This window comes from Marmota monax, unplaced genomic scaffold (assembly GCF_021218885.2).
Source record: "Marmota monax isolate L192 unplaced genomic scaffold, Marmota_monax_Labrador192_F-V1.1 WCK01_AAM20220418_F8-fsc00138, whole genome shotgun sequence".
Taxonomy (NCBI): Eukaryota; Metazoa; Chordata; class Mammalia; order Rodentia; family Sciuridae; genus Marmota; species Marmota monax.
The window spans coordinates 672,152-688,162 of NW_026692763.1; the positions used below are offsets into that span (position 1 = coordinate 672,152).

Consider the following 16,011-nt stretch of genomic DNA (forward strand, 5'->3'; position numbering starts at 1 on the left):
GGCAACGCTGCGCCAGGAAGCATTGGTGCGCGCGCGCGCCCCGCCCCCCGCAGCCCTCCAGCCAGCCAGCGCTCTCTCTCCCCCCCGCCCCGCCCCCCTCATGAGAGTCAAGAGGGCCAACTGGCGCTTGCACAGAGTGAGGGCGTGGCTCCGGAGGGAATGACACGAGTGCCGGCGACCATCCAGCTGACACAAGCGCCCCGCCCTGGGCGCACCCTGCAGAGCCCGGACTGAGAAGCCCGGGGCGTTCTTCAGGCTGATGGTGGGTGACCTGGTTGGCTTACTTTGGCCACGAAGAGTTCCATTCTCAAAGCGGATTTCCTAGGTCAATTACAGGGTATGCCTGTCTGCTCTGGGCCTGCATTGAAGAATCAACCAAAGTTATACCCCTGAATCAGACGTAGTAGCACTCCTCTCTCGAATTCAAGGATCCTGTCTGAAAATGATGGGGGAAACCAAGAGGTAATTAAAAGATCTTAGAAGAGCTGGGAATGTAATTTAAAAGTAGAGCACTTGCCTAGCAGGTAGTAAGACTTTAGCTTCAATCCCCAGCCCAGAAGCAGAGTGCTGGGGAGGCAACTCAGAAATTGCACCTTATTCCATCCTCAAGGGAGACCCCTATTTTTTTCTCTAATTCCATTACTGTCTTATTGTATGGTCAATTAATACGAATTAACCTATTGTGTGCACAGAACCATCTGGACATTTCACTGGAGAAATTGAAAGTTTCTGTAATGCAATGTGTATAACAGAAACGACCTAGGAAGGGGGGTAAAGTGATACTAAAGAGGTAATGAGTATTGTTCTTGTCCTTCAGCAATGATTTAGGAAGCATACATAATTACATGAAATAAGAATTAAAGGTCAATTCAGTTAGGATTAATTTTGCCCACTTCCTTCTCTGCAAAATGAGGGAATTGGACAAAAGTCCTTTAAACTTGCTGTTTTGTTACGGGTAACTGAGTGATTTACTAATACAATACAACCTAAAGAAATTCTGAGGGTTTCAAAATAAGTATTATGAAATACATTGTGTCCCGTTGTGTAACGTCCTAATTTTCACAAACATATCTCAAAATGTACTCGGAGATTCTTTTTGGCTCTTTCAGATAAAGCATCATTTCAAATTTCACCTGCGCATTACCCAAAGTTGCTTTATTTTACTTCCATTTATCTAGTCCTCTCAATTATTTCACATATCCCCATGGGCCCCATCACTATTTCAAAGTCATACTTGTCTTTCAAGCACTATATTTCTGTTATCCTCAATTCTCCAGGCTTCTATCAGAGTATGTCCTCAGAGAATGACCAACAACTCTTAAAGAAGAGTGCCTTGCAAAAATGTCTCCCTACTTTCATCTTGTCCAATCTGATTCCTTTATTCAGCTAAAATACTTATCACTTCCTTCCTTCTCCGTAGACTAGTTTTGTTTTTAATATTTTTCTTTCTACATATACACAACAGTAGAGTGTATTTTGACATATCATGCATACATAGAGTATAACTTAGGATCCCTTCTGTGGTTGTACAAGAGTTTCTCTTGATCACATACAGCATTCATATATGAGCATAAGAAAGTTATGTCCAATTCATTCTACTGTCTTTCCTATTCTCATCCTCCTCCCTTCATTCCCCTTTGTCCAATCCTCCCCTCCAGACTGTTATAATGCCTACTCCCAATCATCTCATACCTTGAATTTTCTATTATTTGTCTGTTTTACTATTTCTCTACTTATTTTAGAAGATGTCCTAAAAAAATCAATGCAACTTAAGCAGAATAAGGAAGAATGGCAGGGGCAAAGGCAGAGGAGTTCTAATTCATGGCCCCAGTTTTCTGAAACAAGTCCTTGCCAAAAAAAAAAAAAAGTCTTGCTAGGTGGGACAAACCCGTAATCCCAGCTGCTAGGGAGGCTGAGGCCAGAGGATCACAAGTTCAAAGCCAGCCTCAGTAATTTTGCAAGCCCTAAGCAACTTAGCAAGATCCTATTTCAAAAAATAAAAAGGGTTGGCATGTGGCTCAGTGGTTAAGTGCCCTGGTACCAAAAAAAAAAAAAAAAAAAAAAAAGTCTTTTAAAGTTATAGGCCATGTCTGGCACAGAATGGATTGTCAATTGTTCAACATTAACAACTTAAAGCAAAGCAAAGAGGAAAAAAAAAAAAAAGAAAGCCTGAAATTTCTAAAAATAAAAAAGCTTGTTAATCAAAATTCCAGCAGATGGCAGCTACTTCTGTTCACCACTACCATGTTTGAAGGATACAGGAGCTAACTTTCTGGAATTAACTGGCATAGGAAAGAAGGAAAGGAGGTGAGAATAAAAATGTTCCCATCCACTTTTTCCTAAAAACATATCCCTCTCTTTGGAAGAGGAAGGGAGGATTGTATTCCAAGAGCTAAACACAGTTGTTGTGTAGCAAAAAGAGTGAATAAGACACAGCTGGATTCCTACCCCAAAATTTACTACTTTTTAAGAATTCAGAATTCATGTGAGGTACTGGGTTCAATCCTCAGCACCACAAAAAAATAAATAAGTACTTAAAATAAGGTTATTGAGTTCAGGGGCTGTGGTGGAGTGCTTGCCTAGCATGTGTGAGGCCCTGGGTTCTATCCTCAGCCCCACATAAAATTAAATAAATAAAATAAAGATGTTGTGTCCATATATAACTAAAAAACTATATATTTAAAAAAATTCAGTTCGAGGCGTGCGCGCCACACACACACACACACACACACACACACACACACAAAAGATTTCAGGCAATTGTCACTCACTGTTCTGTAAACTGGTAAAATTATAATATTTAGGGCTGGGGTTGTGGCTCAGCGGTAGAATGCTCACCTAGCACGTGCGAGGCCCTGGGTTTGATCCTCAGCACCACATAAAAATAAATAAGTAAATAAAATAAAGGTATTGTGTCCAACTACAACTAAAAAATAAATGTTAAAAAAAAAGTTTTTAAAAAATTGTAATAGGGCTGGGGAGGAGGCTCAAGCGGTAATGCACTCACCTGGCATGTGCAGGGCTGGGTTCAATCCTCAGCACCACATAAAAATAAAATAAAAAGATGTTATGTCCACCAAAAATTGAAAAATAAATATTAAAAAATTCTCTCAAAAAAAATAATATCTATCCTGTAACATTTTAGTGAAGATGAAATGAGGTAAGAGATACAATATTGGTTTTTTCTACTTCCTATGCCTTTTTTCTTTTTGCACTTGCAATAAGATTCAGAGTGAAACATTTCATTAGTTACTGATTTTTTTAATATTCTTTTTTATAAAATAACTTTATTTAAATATTTTTATGTGGTGCTGAGGATGGAACCCAGTGCCTCATACATGCTAACCAAGTGCTTTACCATTGAGTCCCAACACCAGCCCCTCATCAGCTACATATTATGCTGTATTCTTTTGACGGTCTTTAGCCATAATTAGTCAAAAATCTAATAAAGATGAGGCACCTGGGAAAAAGTGAAGATACAGAGCGAAAAGGACTGGATGCATTAGAATGGCCTATATTGAAGACTCCTAGCATCTCAAAGACTCTTGGGACTTAAGGATTAAGCAATTCAATAAATAGCACACCTAGTAAATAACAACACAGTGACAAATGTTAGAATTTTTTTTAAGTCATTTTGGAGAAAGAAAAATAGGGGAAAAGTCACACACATGAGGGGAAAAGTCATACACATGAACATCATGATGTGGGCAGGGGGTCTCGCTCAATGCTAGAGCACTTGCCTAGCATGTGCAAGGCCCTAGGTTCAATTCTTAGCACTGAAAAACAAAAAAGAGGAGTCATTAAACAATCCATGATGCCAAGCCCCTGAGGAGTAAAAATTTCCCAGCTAAGAGGAAATTCCCTTAGTATTTTTTTTTTTTAAACCAATATGAATAAAAAGCGCCTGCACCTTCAACAAGTCCTCTGCTCAGGACTGACCCAAGTTTGGGAGAGCAACCAATTCAGATGAAAAGAGTTACAGCTTCCAAACACAACCACTGTTTTCTATTGTCATCTTCATCTCAATGGGGACATGGCTGCTACACAGGGTACTTGTGACAGGGATCCCACGGTGAAGCAGCAGATGTCTGTGAACACTGTGTGGTGAAAGCGGCTCAGAGCCTCTGGACTCATAGTTCTGCATGGTGAGCTTCCGCCTTCAACAACTCACTGGGCTTCATGAAAATGCCTTCCATTGCTTTCCAGTAGTTGTTCTGGCTTGGCTGGGCCATGCCATGCACCTCTTTTTGTCCACTGATGGGCCGACCATATTGTTCTCCTGTGACAGATAGCAGTACCTCAGTGGAAGAATGTTTGAATCGCACTTCACCATCTCTCACCCAGTAGGGTCCATTACAGAGCACTGTCCAGTCATCCAGGTAATCACCTTCACCTTCCTCACCAAAAGCACTCACTTCCTGGAAGACACAGAAGGTGGCAACATTAGCATGGCTGACACATAGGCTTGAAGAGTAGAAGGAGACAATGGGAAGAAAAATAAGGCTATAACAAATGACAGTCTTTCTAGTGTTGTAAAAAATAAAATAAACCTGCGGGGGAAAAACCCAAGAAAACACAAAAAGTATGCAAGAGAAAAAGAAATTAGTTGCCATAAAATTATGGTTCAAACACTTAATTTGCAATTAGTATCATATTGCCTTTTATTTTCTATTATAGTCTTAAAACATTTTTATTTCTTTAGAAATGGGTTCTTGCTCAGTTGTCCAGGTTGATCCAAACCCCTGGTTTTGAGCAATCCCTCTGCCTCAGATTCCCAAGTAGCTGACCACAAGCACATGCCTCTATACCTGGCCTATTAAAATATTTTATAACCGTTTTGTTTTTTGTTTTTTAAAGAGAGAGAGAGAGAGAATTTTAATATTTATTTATTTTTTTAGTTATTGGCGGACACAACATCTTTGTTTGTATGTGGTGCTGAGTATCGAACCTGGGCCGCACGCATGCCAGGCGAGCGCGCTACCGCTTGAGCCACATCCCCAGCCCTTATAACTGTTGTTACTTGGCTTTATTTATTTCTTGCTATTAGAGTTTAAACCCACAGGCCTTTTACCACTGAGCTACATCCCAAGTCCTTTTTATGTTTTATTTTGAGACAGGGTCTTGCTATGTTATCCAGGTTGTCCTTGAACATGCAATTCTACTGTCTTGGCCTCTAAAGTCACTAAAATTATAGGTGTGCACCACCATGCCCAATAAATAATAAGTGAACAAAACATAGCAGGTTCTCTATATTCCTTTCCTCAATGAAAACTCATTCTCCTGTAGGCCAAATATTTAGGGTTTCTACACAATGATGATTAAAAAAAAATTATTTCAGAAACATCTGACTTAAATGTATACTAATAACTATATAATTTAGATAATAAAAAGCAGAACTTTGAAAATGGAATCTATATAACTAAAGACAAAAGGAACTACCTTAATCACAGAACACTTACTTGATAAAATAAGTATCCCATGGGAGTTCCAGTTAACAATTCTAAAACTATACTTGTATATGGGAACTGAAGAAGGAAATGGATGGTGGATGGTAGAAGCCTGGTACCTCACTGTTGCAGCAAGGATTTACAAATAAACATGCTAGAATGATAAATGTAGTAATGGATTAGAGTTGGAGGTATCAATAAGAGCTCATGTTTAACAATACACAGATGGCTAAATATATCAGTATATATGTGTAGACGTATGAGTTAGTATACACACATATATTTCTTTGCTGTCTGCTAAGAGGACCTAAAAGAAATAATATCCCAGTAAAGCAATAAGCTCATATAAAGTCTAGATTTTAGTTCTAACACCATTCTCCAATGAAGGGAAACAGGGCTCCAAGGAGAAATAAGGAGTCTAAGAGTGGGGCAAGCAATAAGCAAAATGAACCTGAAGCATCTTTCAGTGCCAGAAAGTTATAAGCAAGTGCTTTAAAACACACACACAATGAGATTCTGTCAAATGGATATAACAGACAACAGGAAGATTCCCCAATAGCCAAAGTTGGAATAATCTGAGCAACAAAGTGAAGACAATAATATTGAATTATAAGTCAAAATATGTAATATAAATCCAAGAGTTCATACTGATATAAATGAATAAATAAACTGGGGAAAAGAAACAAAAACCTCCATATGGAAAAACCCCACATAAATAATGTAGTTACTCCAACTGTAGACTGGACTTACTTTATCAACATGCAATTCTACTGTCTTGGCCTAAATGAAAAGAGTAACTTTACAGGAGAAACTCACTAGAACACTACTATAGTCGGGTAATCAAGGTCAATATCAGCAATCAAAAATCATGTATATAGGGCTGGGGTTGTGGCTCAGTGGTAGAGTGCTTGCCTAGCATTCATGAGGCACTGGGTTCGATCCTTAGTACACTTAAAAGTAAAATAAAGATATTGTGTCCACCTAAAACCAAAAAATAAATATTTTTTTTAAATCACATAGACAACAGGTATCCTTCATAGTATGTGAGGAAAATGTCACTTTTAACTCAGTGACCTTGCTCCCAAAACCCTTTATAAACACAGTCTCATCATGACAAAAACGTCAGACAGATTCCAAAAGAGGAGCAATAACAATACACTTGACTAGCACTTCTCAAAACTGTCAAGGTCATCAAAAACAAGGAAAGCTAGAAAACTGTCAAAACCAAGAGGATCCTAACAAGATATATCAACTAAATATAATGTGGTATCCTGGAACAGAAAAAGAACATTAGATAAAAAGGAAACTAAAATAATCTATGTACATTAGTTGAAATAATGTATCAATATTATTTCATCAATTCTAGCAACTGTACCTTATTAACATAAGGTGCTCATAGCTAAAACTATGTGAGGGGGGGTGGGTGCCAGAGGGAAGAAGTCATTAAGGGGTTTATATCCCCTGAAAGCTCAAGGATTAAAAAAGTGGTAGAGAGGCTATGTGTGTAGTTCATTGTTAGGGCACAGTTTAGCATGAGGAAGGGTCCTGGGTTCCATCCCCAGCACCAGGGGGAAAAAAAGTGGCAAAAATTCATTTTCCCAATGTGGTTAGTTAGCATCATTAAAAATATAATCATTTTGGGGCTGAGGTTATGGCTCAGTGGTAGATCACTTGCCTTGCACCTGTGAGGCACTGGGTTTGATTCTCAGCACCATATAAAAATAAATAAAATAAAGGTACTGTGTCCATCTATAACTAAAAAAAATTTTTTAAATAATAATCATTTTTATTGCAAGTTTGGAAACACTGGGTTTACTGCAGAATTTATCAGAACCTAATTCATAACTATTCTCTGTTCCCTCCATTTCTTGACTTTTATCTAGATGCAAAGTTTCCATGGGACCAGAAACAACTTTCTTCACACTTACGAAAGTCATTTCTCCAGGTCTGCAGAAAAGAACATTTACATTTGGAAAGGAAAGGGTTAAGAACCAGGAGCTCAAACAAGAGAATCAAGTATTGCAGAGCAAAGTGATCCATTAGATGCCACCTCACCTGGTTTCCAGAAAGAGGTGAAGTAAAATGGTGACTATGGAGGTTTCGGCCAGTGTTGACATGTGTCAGTCGGATGGGCTGGCCACATTTGATGGGGGTTCCCCTTTCACACACTGTGGCAGTCTTCCCCCGTATCCTCCAGTAACTGTTGCTGTCATCCACAGAGGTTACACCTGTCACTGACTGCTGGCCACTACCTACAGTCAAAAACAGAAAAAAAAGAGAAAGCAAGTGAACTCAACCTAATTCTATGGCCCTAAAAATGTGCCCTGTGTCATAAAACTGGCAGGAAAGGATGGGAAGGGAACATTATAGCTGGTAATATTTTTTCTATGATATTAAAATATTTATGAAAATATTAAATGTTCATATACTGTAGTTTTAATTAGCATATATTATACTTAAGGGAGTGCCATATCAAAAAATTCCAAGAATTTGCATCAAAAGAATTAGATACAAATCCACAAATATGTGAGGTTTTTTTTTAAGTATAGGCAATGTTTACATGTATGTACTAGACTGGATAATCCCAAAAAATGTCAGGTATCTAAGTATATAATTTTAACATGTTTGTAATATTTTCAATGCTTACTATGCATTAAATAAAAATTCTTATATTTTATAATTAAAATAAAATGACTTTATATCATCAACTTTAATCCAAGAAGCCATAATAATTCTGAAACTCTTGTTAAGTAGTCTATCAGTACATTATAAAATTACTCTGAGGACATCTAAATTTGGTTAATCCTGCCTTAACTGGTACAATTCTGCAGGTTAAAAGGCACTGAGTTAAATATGTAGCTACAGCCAGGAAAAGCAGCATTCGCCTGTAATCCCAGCAGCCCAGGAAGCTGAAGTAGGAGAATCACAAATTCAAAGCCAGCCTCAGCAACTTAATGAGGTTCTAAGCAACTTAGCAAGACTGTTTCAAGATAAAAAATAAAAAGGGCTAGGGATGTGACTCAGTGGTTAAGCACCCCTGGGTTCAACCCCTAGTACCAAAAAAAGAAAAAGAAAAAAGTAGCTATAGACTTAAAAATAAAAAGGAGGGCTGGGCTGTAGCTCAGTGGCAGAGCGCTTGCCTAGCATGTATGAGGTACTGGGATTATCCTTAGCACTGCATTAAAAAATAAATAGATACACAAATAAAGGCATGCTGTCCATCTACAATTACAAATTTAAAAAACAAAAAGGAAATATATACAAATAATAATTTGTACCTAATATGTCCTGAGCAGTTACCAGGTATCGGGCACTAACCCAAGTCCTTTGCTTGAATATTCTTATTTAATACATGCCTCTATTCTCTTAGATAGGAATTATTATCATCCTCAGTTTATGTTGGAGTGTTAGAAAGGCTGACTAGTATGCCCAAGGTTATGCAATTCTAACAAGGTTGGGGCTGAACCTAGGAAACCTGATCCTAGAACTAACAGTCACTCCATCACAATACATCCCACAGTAAGGATACCTTCCCCCACTCCAAGAATTTTTTTCACAATACCTTTATTCCATTTATTTATTTTTATAGTGCTGAGGATCAAACCCAGGGCCTCACACGTGCTAGGCAAGCGCTTTACCACTGAGCTACAGCCCCAACCCAATGACATCTTTCTTTTTCCAGCTTTTTCTGTCAAGTTCCTCCAAACAGGTTACTCTCTAATAAACTCTAGGGATCTTTTTTTCCCCCTACTAGGCCTTATGTACAACCCTTCTTTGAAGACATCTCATATTTCCCAAATACTTACCTTAAATAATCTCACCTGCACCTCCCAGCTTTGCCTTGAGATCCATGGACCTGCCTAACCACAAGCTTTTGATATTTCCCTTTTACTGTGTAACACTGTGCCTTGTACTTCTCCTTTGAGTAAATGCAACAAACTATCAGCTCCACTCTACAGGGTTCTTTCAACCTGGTTATGACTTTGTTACATCTTTAAAAAAAAAAAAAAAAAAAAGGAGGGGGGCAGGCAATTAAACTCCCTTTTTGCTGTCTCAGTATGCACAATAGTGTTTACTAAATCATAATCTACTTTTTATTTCTTACCTTTCACACTTTCTATTCAACCCACTTTTTCCTCCCACAATCCCTAAATCTTGAGATTATCCAGAATTCTATAACTGGACCTCATCTCTATTCAACTTTTTTTTTTTTAAAAAAAGAAAAAAAGTGGTGATTGGTTTTTTTAAAGATTTATTTGTATGTGGTGTTGAAGACTGAACCCATTGCTTCACATGTGCTATGCAAGTACTCTACCATTCAGCCACAATCCAAGCCCGTAGACCTCATCTATCTGTATTAGAGGTTCTTAATTGGGGGTCAGGACAAAAGCATTTGTATCTTTAACAAGTTTCTCAAGTAATTCTTATATTAAGAACCATAGTCATCCTGGGTAATTTCATCTACTCCCATCACTCTTCAACCATCACCATTCAACGATGTTGTATAACTTTGTATCTCAGATTCAGCAGAGATCCTTCTGTACTCTAGATTGAACCTGGTTCTCAAATGTGGCTGCCCATCAGAACCACCTAAAGAGTATTTGAAACTATCAGACTTTTATGCTAGGCATCTCATCACCTCCATTTTAATTCAGTAGATCTAAAGCAGAGAATCATATCAAACTAAAAAGCATTAAGCCTGGCATGGTGGCAAATGCCAAATCCCAGTGACCTGGGAGGCTGAGGCAGGAGGATTGTGAGTTAGCAAGGCCCTAAGCAACTCAACAAGACCCTGTCTCTAAATAAAATATAAAAAAGGGTTGATTCACTGTTGCATTTCCTGCCAGGCATAGAGGCACACACCTGTAATCCCAATGGCTTAGGAGGCTGAGACAAGAGAATCACAAGTTCAAAGCCAGCCTCAGCAACAATGAAATGCTAAGCAACTCAGTGAGATCCTGTCTCTAAATAAAATACAAACTAGGGCTGGGGATGTGACTCGGTGGTTGAATGCCCCTGAATTCAATCTCCAGTACCCCCAATCCCCAAAAAAGAGGAGTGCTAGGGATGTGGTTCTGTGGTTAAGTGCCCCCTGGGTTCAACCCCTGGTACCAAAAAATAAAAAGAAAATTTAAAAAAGCAATAAACCTGACACAAAGTGGGTATTAACTGAATGGTTGCTAGGATTATTAAGACATCCCAATAATAACAACTCAGTTCCTTCCCTAATCAAACTGGTCAGACTTTTGGGAAACATGAATTACAGATTAATCCATCTGAGGGAACTCCTTCATCACTGAATGAACAAGCATAGTCCAACATAATCACTCATCCAAGTTATCTTAGATGCTTATCACGCCTCACCAACTGATTTTGTTTTTCTTTTTTTCCTTTTTAATGCTGGGATCAAACCCAGGGCCTTGTGCATGCTAGGCAAGTGCTCTACCATTGGAGTTAATTCCCCAGTCCTCGAATTTCTATTTCTCTATTTTTATTGTCTTCCTTGTAACTTGATTGATTCACTATTGCATCTCCTGCATCTAGAACAATATTAGGCACACAGTAGGGGCTTATTAAATCTATCCTGAATGAATGGACTCATAAGTAACTGATTATCAAATATTTTAATTTCATATAGCAAAAAGCAGTTTCCTGGGCTGAGGATTTAGCTCAGTGGTAAAGTGCTTACTAGTACTTGCAAGGCTATGAGTTCAATCCCCAGCACTACCCCCACCCCCACCCCCCAAAAAGCAAAGCAGTTTGCTCTACAATGTCTGTAACTGCTTTAAGGGGTTTTTTTTTTTTTTTTTTGGGGGGGGGGTGTTTTGGTGTTGTTATTATTTTAAATAGCAATACTAAACCCAGGGTTTTTCACATGCTAGGCTAGTACTCTACCCATGAACTACTTGTCCAGCCCTTTTTAAAAATTTATTTTGAGACAAGGTCTAAGTTGCCCAGGATGGCCTCAAACTTATAATCCTTCTGCTTCTGCCTCCTATGTAGCTGAGATTGCGGGCATGTACCACCACACCCCTCTGCTTTTTTTTTTTTTTTTTTTTTACCCCTCTGCTTTTTTAAAAGGAAGTTAAGATTGAGTAAAAAGGGACCAAAAGATAGGACAACGTGAGCTAGAAGACAGAGGGTTGTAATCAAAGAGTAAATTCTTGGACTTTAAAACTTCAGAGATATAGCACTTACTATAATTTGCTACATCATTTTTCTCCCAAACTAGTGACAACCCAAAGTAGTGGAAAGGCTGGGTGTGGTAGCTAGCGCTTGCCTGTAATCCCAGTAGCTCTGGGAGGCTGAGACAGGAGCCTCAGCAACGGTGAGGCCTTAAACAACTCAGTGAGATTCTGTCTCTAAATAAAACACAAAATAGGGCTGGGGATGTGTCTCAGTGGATTGAACCCCAGAGTTCAATCCCCAGTACCCTCACTCCAAAAAAAAAAAAAAAAGCAGTTGAAAAGTTTTGATTCTTAACTGATTTGGATCAAACTTAGTTGCAAGGTTTTGAACAAGCGATTTAATTTTTCTGAGTCTATTTTCTCACCTGAAAACGAGGATAACAATAGCATCTATCTCACTGGAATGTTAAAAAATTGAAAAAGAAAAAAAAATTGCCGAGAATGGTAGCGCACGCCTGTAATCCCAGCGACTCAGAAGGCTGTGGCAGAAGATCGAGGCCAGTCTCCGCAAGTTAGTGAGACCCTGCCCCAAAATAGAAAATAAAAAGGGTGGAGATGTAGTTTTGTGGTTTAAAAAAACAAAAGAAAGGACATATCGACTTGCCTGGCACTTAGCTTGCCAAATAGAAGCTGGTATTACGATGAAAGTGGCCTTAGAACAACTCCGTTTTTCATCCTCTCTGGACCTCAGGAGCCTCCCCAGGGGATCCCTAAGTCTCCGAGGCTCCGCCCCCTTCAGAATCTACCGGGCCTCCCCAGCCCACCCAAACCGGGTCCCCGGCAGTACCTGACCCATAGCGCACGTCGTGTGAGTGCAGCCGGACGTTGTGGCGCGTATTGAGTAACTTCACCACAGATCCACAAGTAACGACAGCCAGACTGGACGCCCCCACAGCGCTCCACAAACCCCCAAACAACAGTAGCTGTAAAACAGCCATCCTAAGTGAATCGCAGCGTCCCTAATCCTCCAAGAAAATTTGGCCCCTCCCCGGAACCGGAAGATGAAGGCGGAATTATTGAGAGGCGGAAATAAAGAAGCCTTGATCTGATCTTTATGGTTCATTTGGGCTAGAGCGGTCTGAGGAACCCACCCCGCTCCCCGGTTCAGGTTGATGTTGATCACCTTGCTGTGTTTGGGGGACTCTTTGGCAACTGCCTTCCTGAACGCTACCTGGTAGCTTTCGCATCCTCTGTCGAAACTCCAGAGAACCCGGCAGAAGAGAGGTAGGAACAGCCCGCCCACTCCCAGTGACAGGGAGCCGGAAGTGACGTAGCACGTTGACGCAGCAGCCGCGGCGGTGGCGGCGGAGGGGTCGTGTGGTGGGTCCTTACTATCCTTTCCCAGTCTCGGTTCGACGACTCCATTTTCCTCAGTGGGGGCTTTTCGCATCAGAGGAACGGCGGGCTTCAAGCAGGTAGTATTCAGACCGGAGATTGTGTTTCTTGCATGGGTCAGGTGCGGAACCAGGCTCCTATGGCCTGTTCCCGTAAGGGAAGAGGCTCTGGGGACCCGTCTGCGGGAAGAAGGGGGGGCGGCGGCCTTCCCTGCTCTCTGCGAGGAAGGGGAGAGGATAGCAGAATAGTTGCTCAGTCTCAATACCTTTCTCAAAGCCTTCTCATCCTGAACCCGGGAATTGGGTGGCCTATTGAATCAACAGGCTTCCTGGGATCCAATCTGTCTCCGTAGTTTCAAAAAACTGGGCCACGCGAGGGAATTAGGAATGGAAGGGACCTAGGGCTTCTAACCTGGGATCAGGTGAAAGAATTGTTTGTCCTAGAAATGTGTCTCCTACCAGGTTTTAAACAGCTCAGCCATCAGACGTGCTATGCTAGCTCTTCCCGTATTGTTGAATAATAGAGTCAGATCTTTAAGTAAATGGCTGCATCCTTGATCCCGTTCTAAAGATCAGAGATCTTGTAGAAGTACTGAATCCCTTCATTCTTAATAGATTCATTTCCCCAGACATTTGCCAGCACCTGCTATAAACATCAGACTGGTCGTTAAGTCAAAACTTTATCCTGCATTTTTGCCTGTTTCTTCAGCACTCTCTGAGCAGTTTGTTTCCCTGGGTTCTCACAAGAACGGATACTTATTCCTTTAAAAAGGACACTTAAGCTTTCCGAAAGACTTCCATGGAATTTCAGTGTAATATCATAAGTAGCAAAGAAATAAGATACACCAGAGTGTCAGTAATTTTGTTTGATTAAATTTATTCAGTAAAAATGTTCTTCAGTGAAAAAGTTTGATTTATTCAAAATTTACCAGTTTCTAAGTTTTCAGTATTTCTTTGTTTTTGCTTTTTTGTTTTATTTTGAGATGGGGTCTTGATATGTTATCCATGCTGGCTCCAACTCTTGAGCTCAAGTAATCTTCCTGTCTTCATCTCCCAAGTAGCTGGGACTACAGGCCTATGCCACTATGCCTGGCCTAAGTCGTCAGTGTTTTCATTACCAAGGCGTGATTGCTCCCAAATCAGTTGTGAACTTAGGACCATTTTTCCATGACTAGTCTCCTTTACATCAACACAAGCTCATTTTTATTCAGTTTTTTTTTTTTTTTCCTTTTTTGGTTAGGCTACTAGATTAGATTAGTGTAGCATTACTCTGGAGATGTTTTAATCTTTTTAAAGAGATTAGTCACATCAGAAAGTGGTATAGTCTGGGCCCATGCAGTGGTGCACACCTGTGATCCCAGCTACTCAAGAGGCTGAGACAGGAGAATCCCAAGTTGAAGTCCAACCTGGGTGACTTAGAGCTGTCTCAAAAATAAAAATGAAAGGGATTGGGGTGTAACTCAGTGGTAGATGCCTGTGGATTCCATCCCCAGTTCCAGAAAAAGAAAACATCTTTAGAGACATAGTCTAATTTTACTTTTTTCTACTGTGAAGTCCTCTTCCATGAGAAGAAAGCCTACCTACTGTGATAATATCTGATCTTGGAGGCAAATAAATTTTCCTTTGCTTCTATTCTTCATCTCAATAAACAGCGCCACTATCAATCCTATGTGTAATCCTTGGCTTCTTTCCTCTCTATTATTCTCCATGCAATCAACCACCAAATCCTCTCCATAAGACTATTTCCCTAAGAATACAGTTTATATTCTGGAATCTCTCAAATGCCCCTCCAACTACCATCCTAATTTTTAAAATTTTCCTTCATGACCAGATTTCTACCTGTGCCAACTCACCTTTTATTCTTTCTTTATTCTTTCTTCAGGCTATACCAATCTATTTTTCTGACCAGCAATTGAAATTGCTCTTGTCAGGTTGCCAATGACTTCTGTGTTGCCAAATCCAGTGGATACTTTGTTCTCATCTTCTTCAATCTCTGGAATATTCAAAACAGTTTCTCCATTTTTAATTTCTCTTCTCTTGGCTTCATTGACATTTTCTCTTGGAATTTCTGCCCCCCACCCCTTTGGCTATTTCTTTTCAGTCTCCTTTGCTAGCCACTTTTTCTCTCTATGTAATGACTAAATGTTGGATTTCTCGTTTCTGGTCTTCTCTCTGTGTTCCAGAATCATAATGTCATAATGCCTGCTTAATTATATTAGTTTAGTTATGTTAATATAATACAAATTTTGATCTTCTGATCTTCCCATCATTCCAAATCTGGTATTCCCCATCTTACTAAGTAGTGCTCCAACTATGTGGTTACACCAAAGCCAGAACTCTGAGACTCATCTTTAACTCGTCTTTACTACCCCTTTTTCCCAGCCTTTCAATAATTCCTGCAACTTTTACCTGAAATCTGTTTTCTATCCTCTGTCTTCACTGCTACTGCCCTATTCCAAGCCATTATCTTTTACCTTGGCTACTGCAATAGTATCCTCAGTTTTCCCTGTTCCCACTTAAATCCCCCTCCAATCCATTTTCCATATAGCAGGATCCTGTCAAGTCAGATCTTGTCATTTTCCTATTTAAAGCTCTAGTGGCTTTCCATGGCCTTTATTCCCTGCTTAAACATTTCCCTCCTCCTTCATATTCTTCTGCCTTTCCCATTCCCTAGTCACATTGGCCTTAGAATATTAGCTGCCAGACATCAAGTTCTTGCTCACTTTTTCTACTGACTCCCCTTCACTCTGGCTCTGTATGCTTTATATCCTACCCATTCTTCACATCCCAGCATAACTAAACTTTCCTCATAGGTGAGTTGTATATATTTTCTTCTTAGTATTCATAGAATTAGCAAGTAAATTAATTGTTTTAGACACTGAGCTATCTTCCTGTTATCTTAAGGATGGAGTCTAAAATCCTTAGATGGTGAGATCCCTGTGCCTTCATGTCTGACTCATGAACCATTCTCCCTGTTACCAGTCGTATCAGCCCTGTTCTGTTCCTGCCACAGTGCATGGCTTACATTGGAAAGTTCCTTAA

General features: G+C 39.8%; 2 protein-coding genes across 3 annotated transcripts in view; one reads left to right on the forward strand and one right to left on the reverse strand.

The window, feature by feature from the left end:
- Nucleotides 1–3,607: 3,607 nt before the first annotated feature.
- Sdf2 (stromal cell derived factor 2) lies at nucleotides 3,608–12,935 on the reverse strand. 2 transcript variants are annotated; one of them, XM_058580037.1, is made up of 3 exons: nucleotides 12,759–12,935; nucleotides 7,503–7,699; nucleotides 3,608–4,418 (listed from the first exon to the last, which is right to left on the reverse strand). In XM_058580037.1, the coding sequence occupies exons 1-3, from the start codon at nucleotides 12,820–12,822 to the stop codon at nucleotides 4,131–4,133; spliced, it is 549 nt and encodes a 182-aa protein (XP_058436020.1). In that variant the 5' UTR covers nucleotides 12,823–12,935; the 3' UTR covers nucleotides 3,608–4,130. The 2 variants fall into 2 exon arrangements, with proteins under 2 accessions (XP_058436020.1, XP_046302775.1); XM_046446819.2 differs by lacking the exon at nucleotides 12,759–12,935 and adding an exon at nucleotides 12,423–12,630.
- Nucleotides 12,891–16,011, forward strand: part of Supt6h (SPT6 homolog, histone chaperone and transcription elongation factor) — a 33,823-nt gene continuing 30,702 nt past the window's right edge. The window contains exon 1 of the mRNA XM_046446816.2: nucleotides 12,891–13,050. The gene's annotated coding sequence lies outside the window, so the exon portion shown is untranslated. The remainder of the gene's footprint in view (nucleotides 13,051–16,011) is intronic.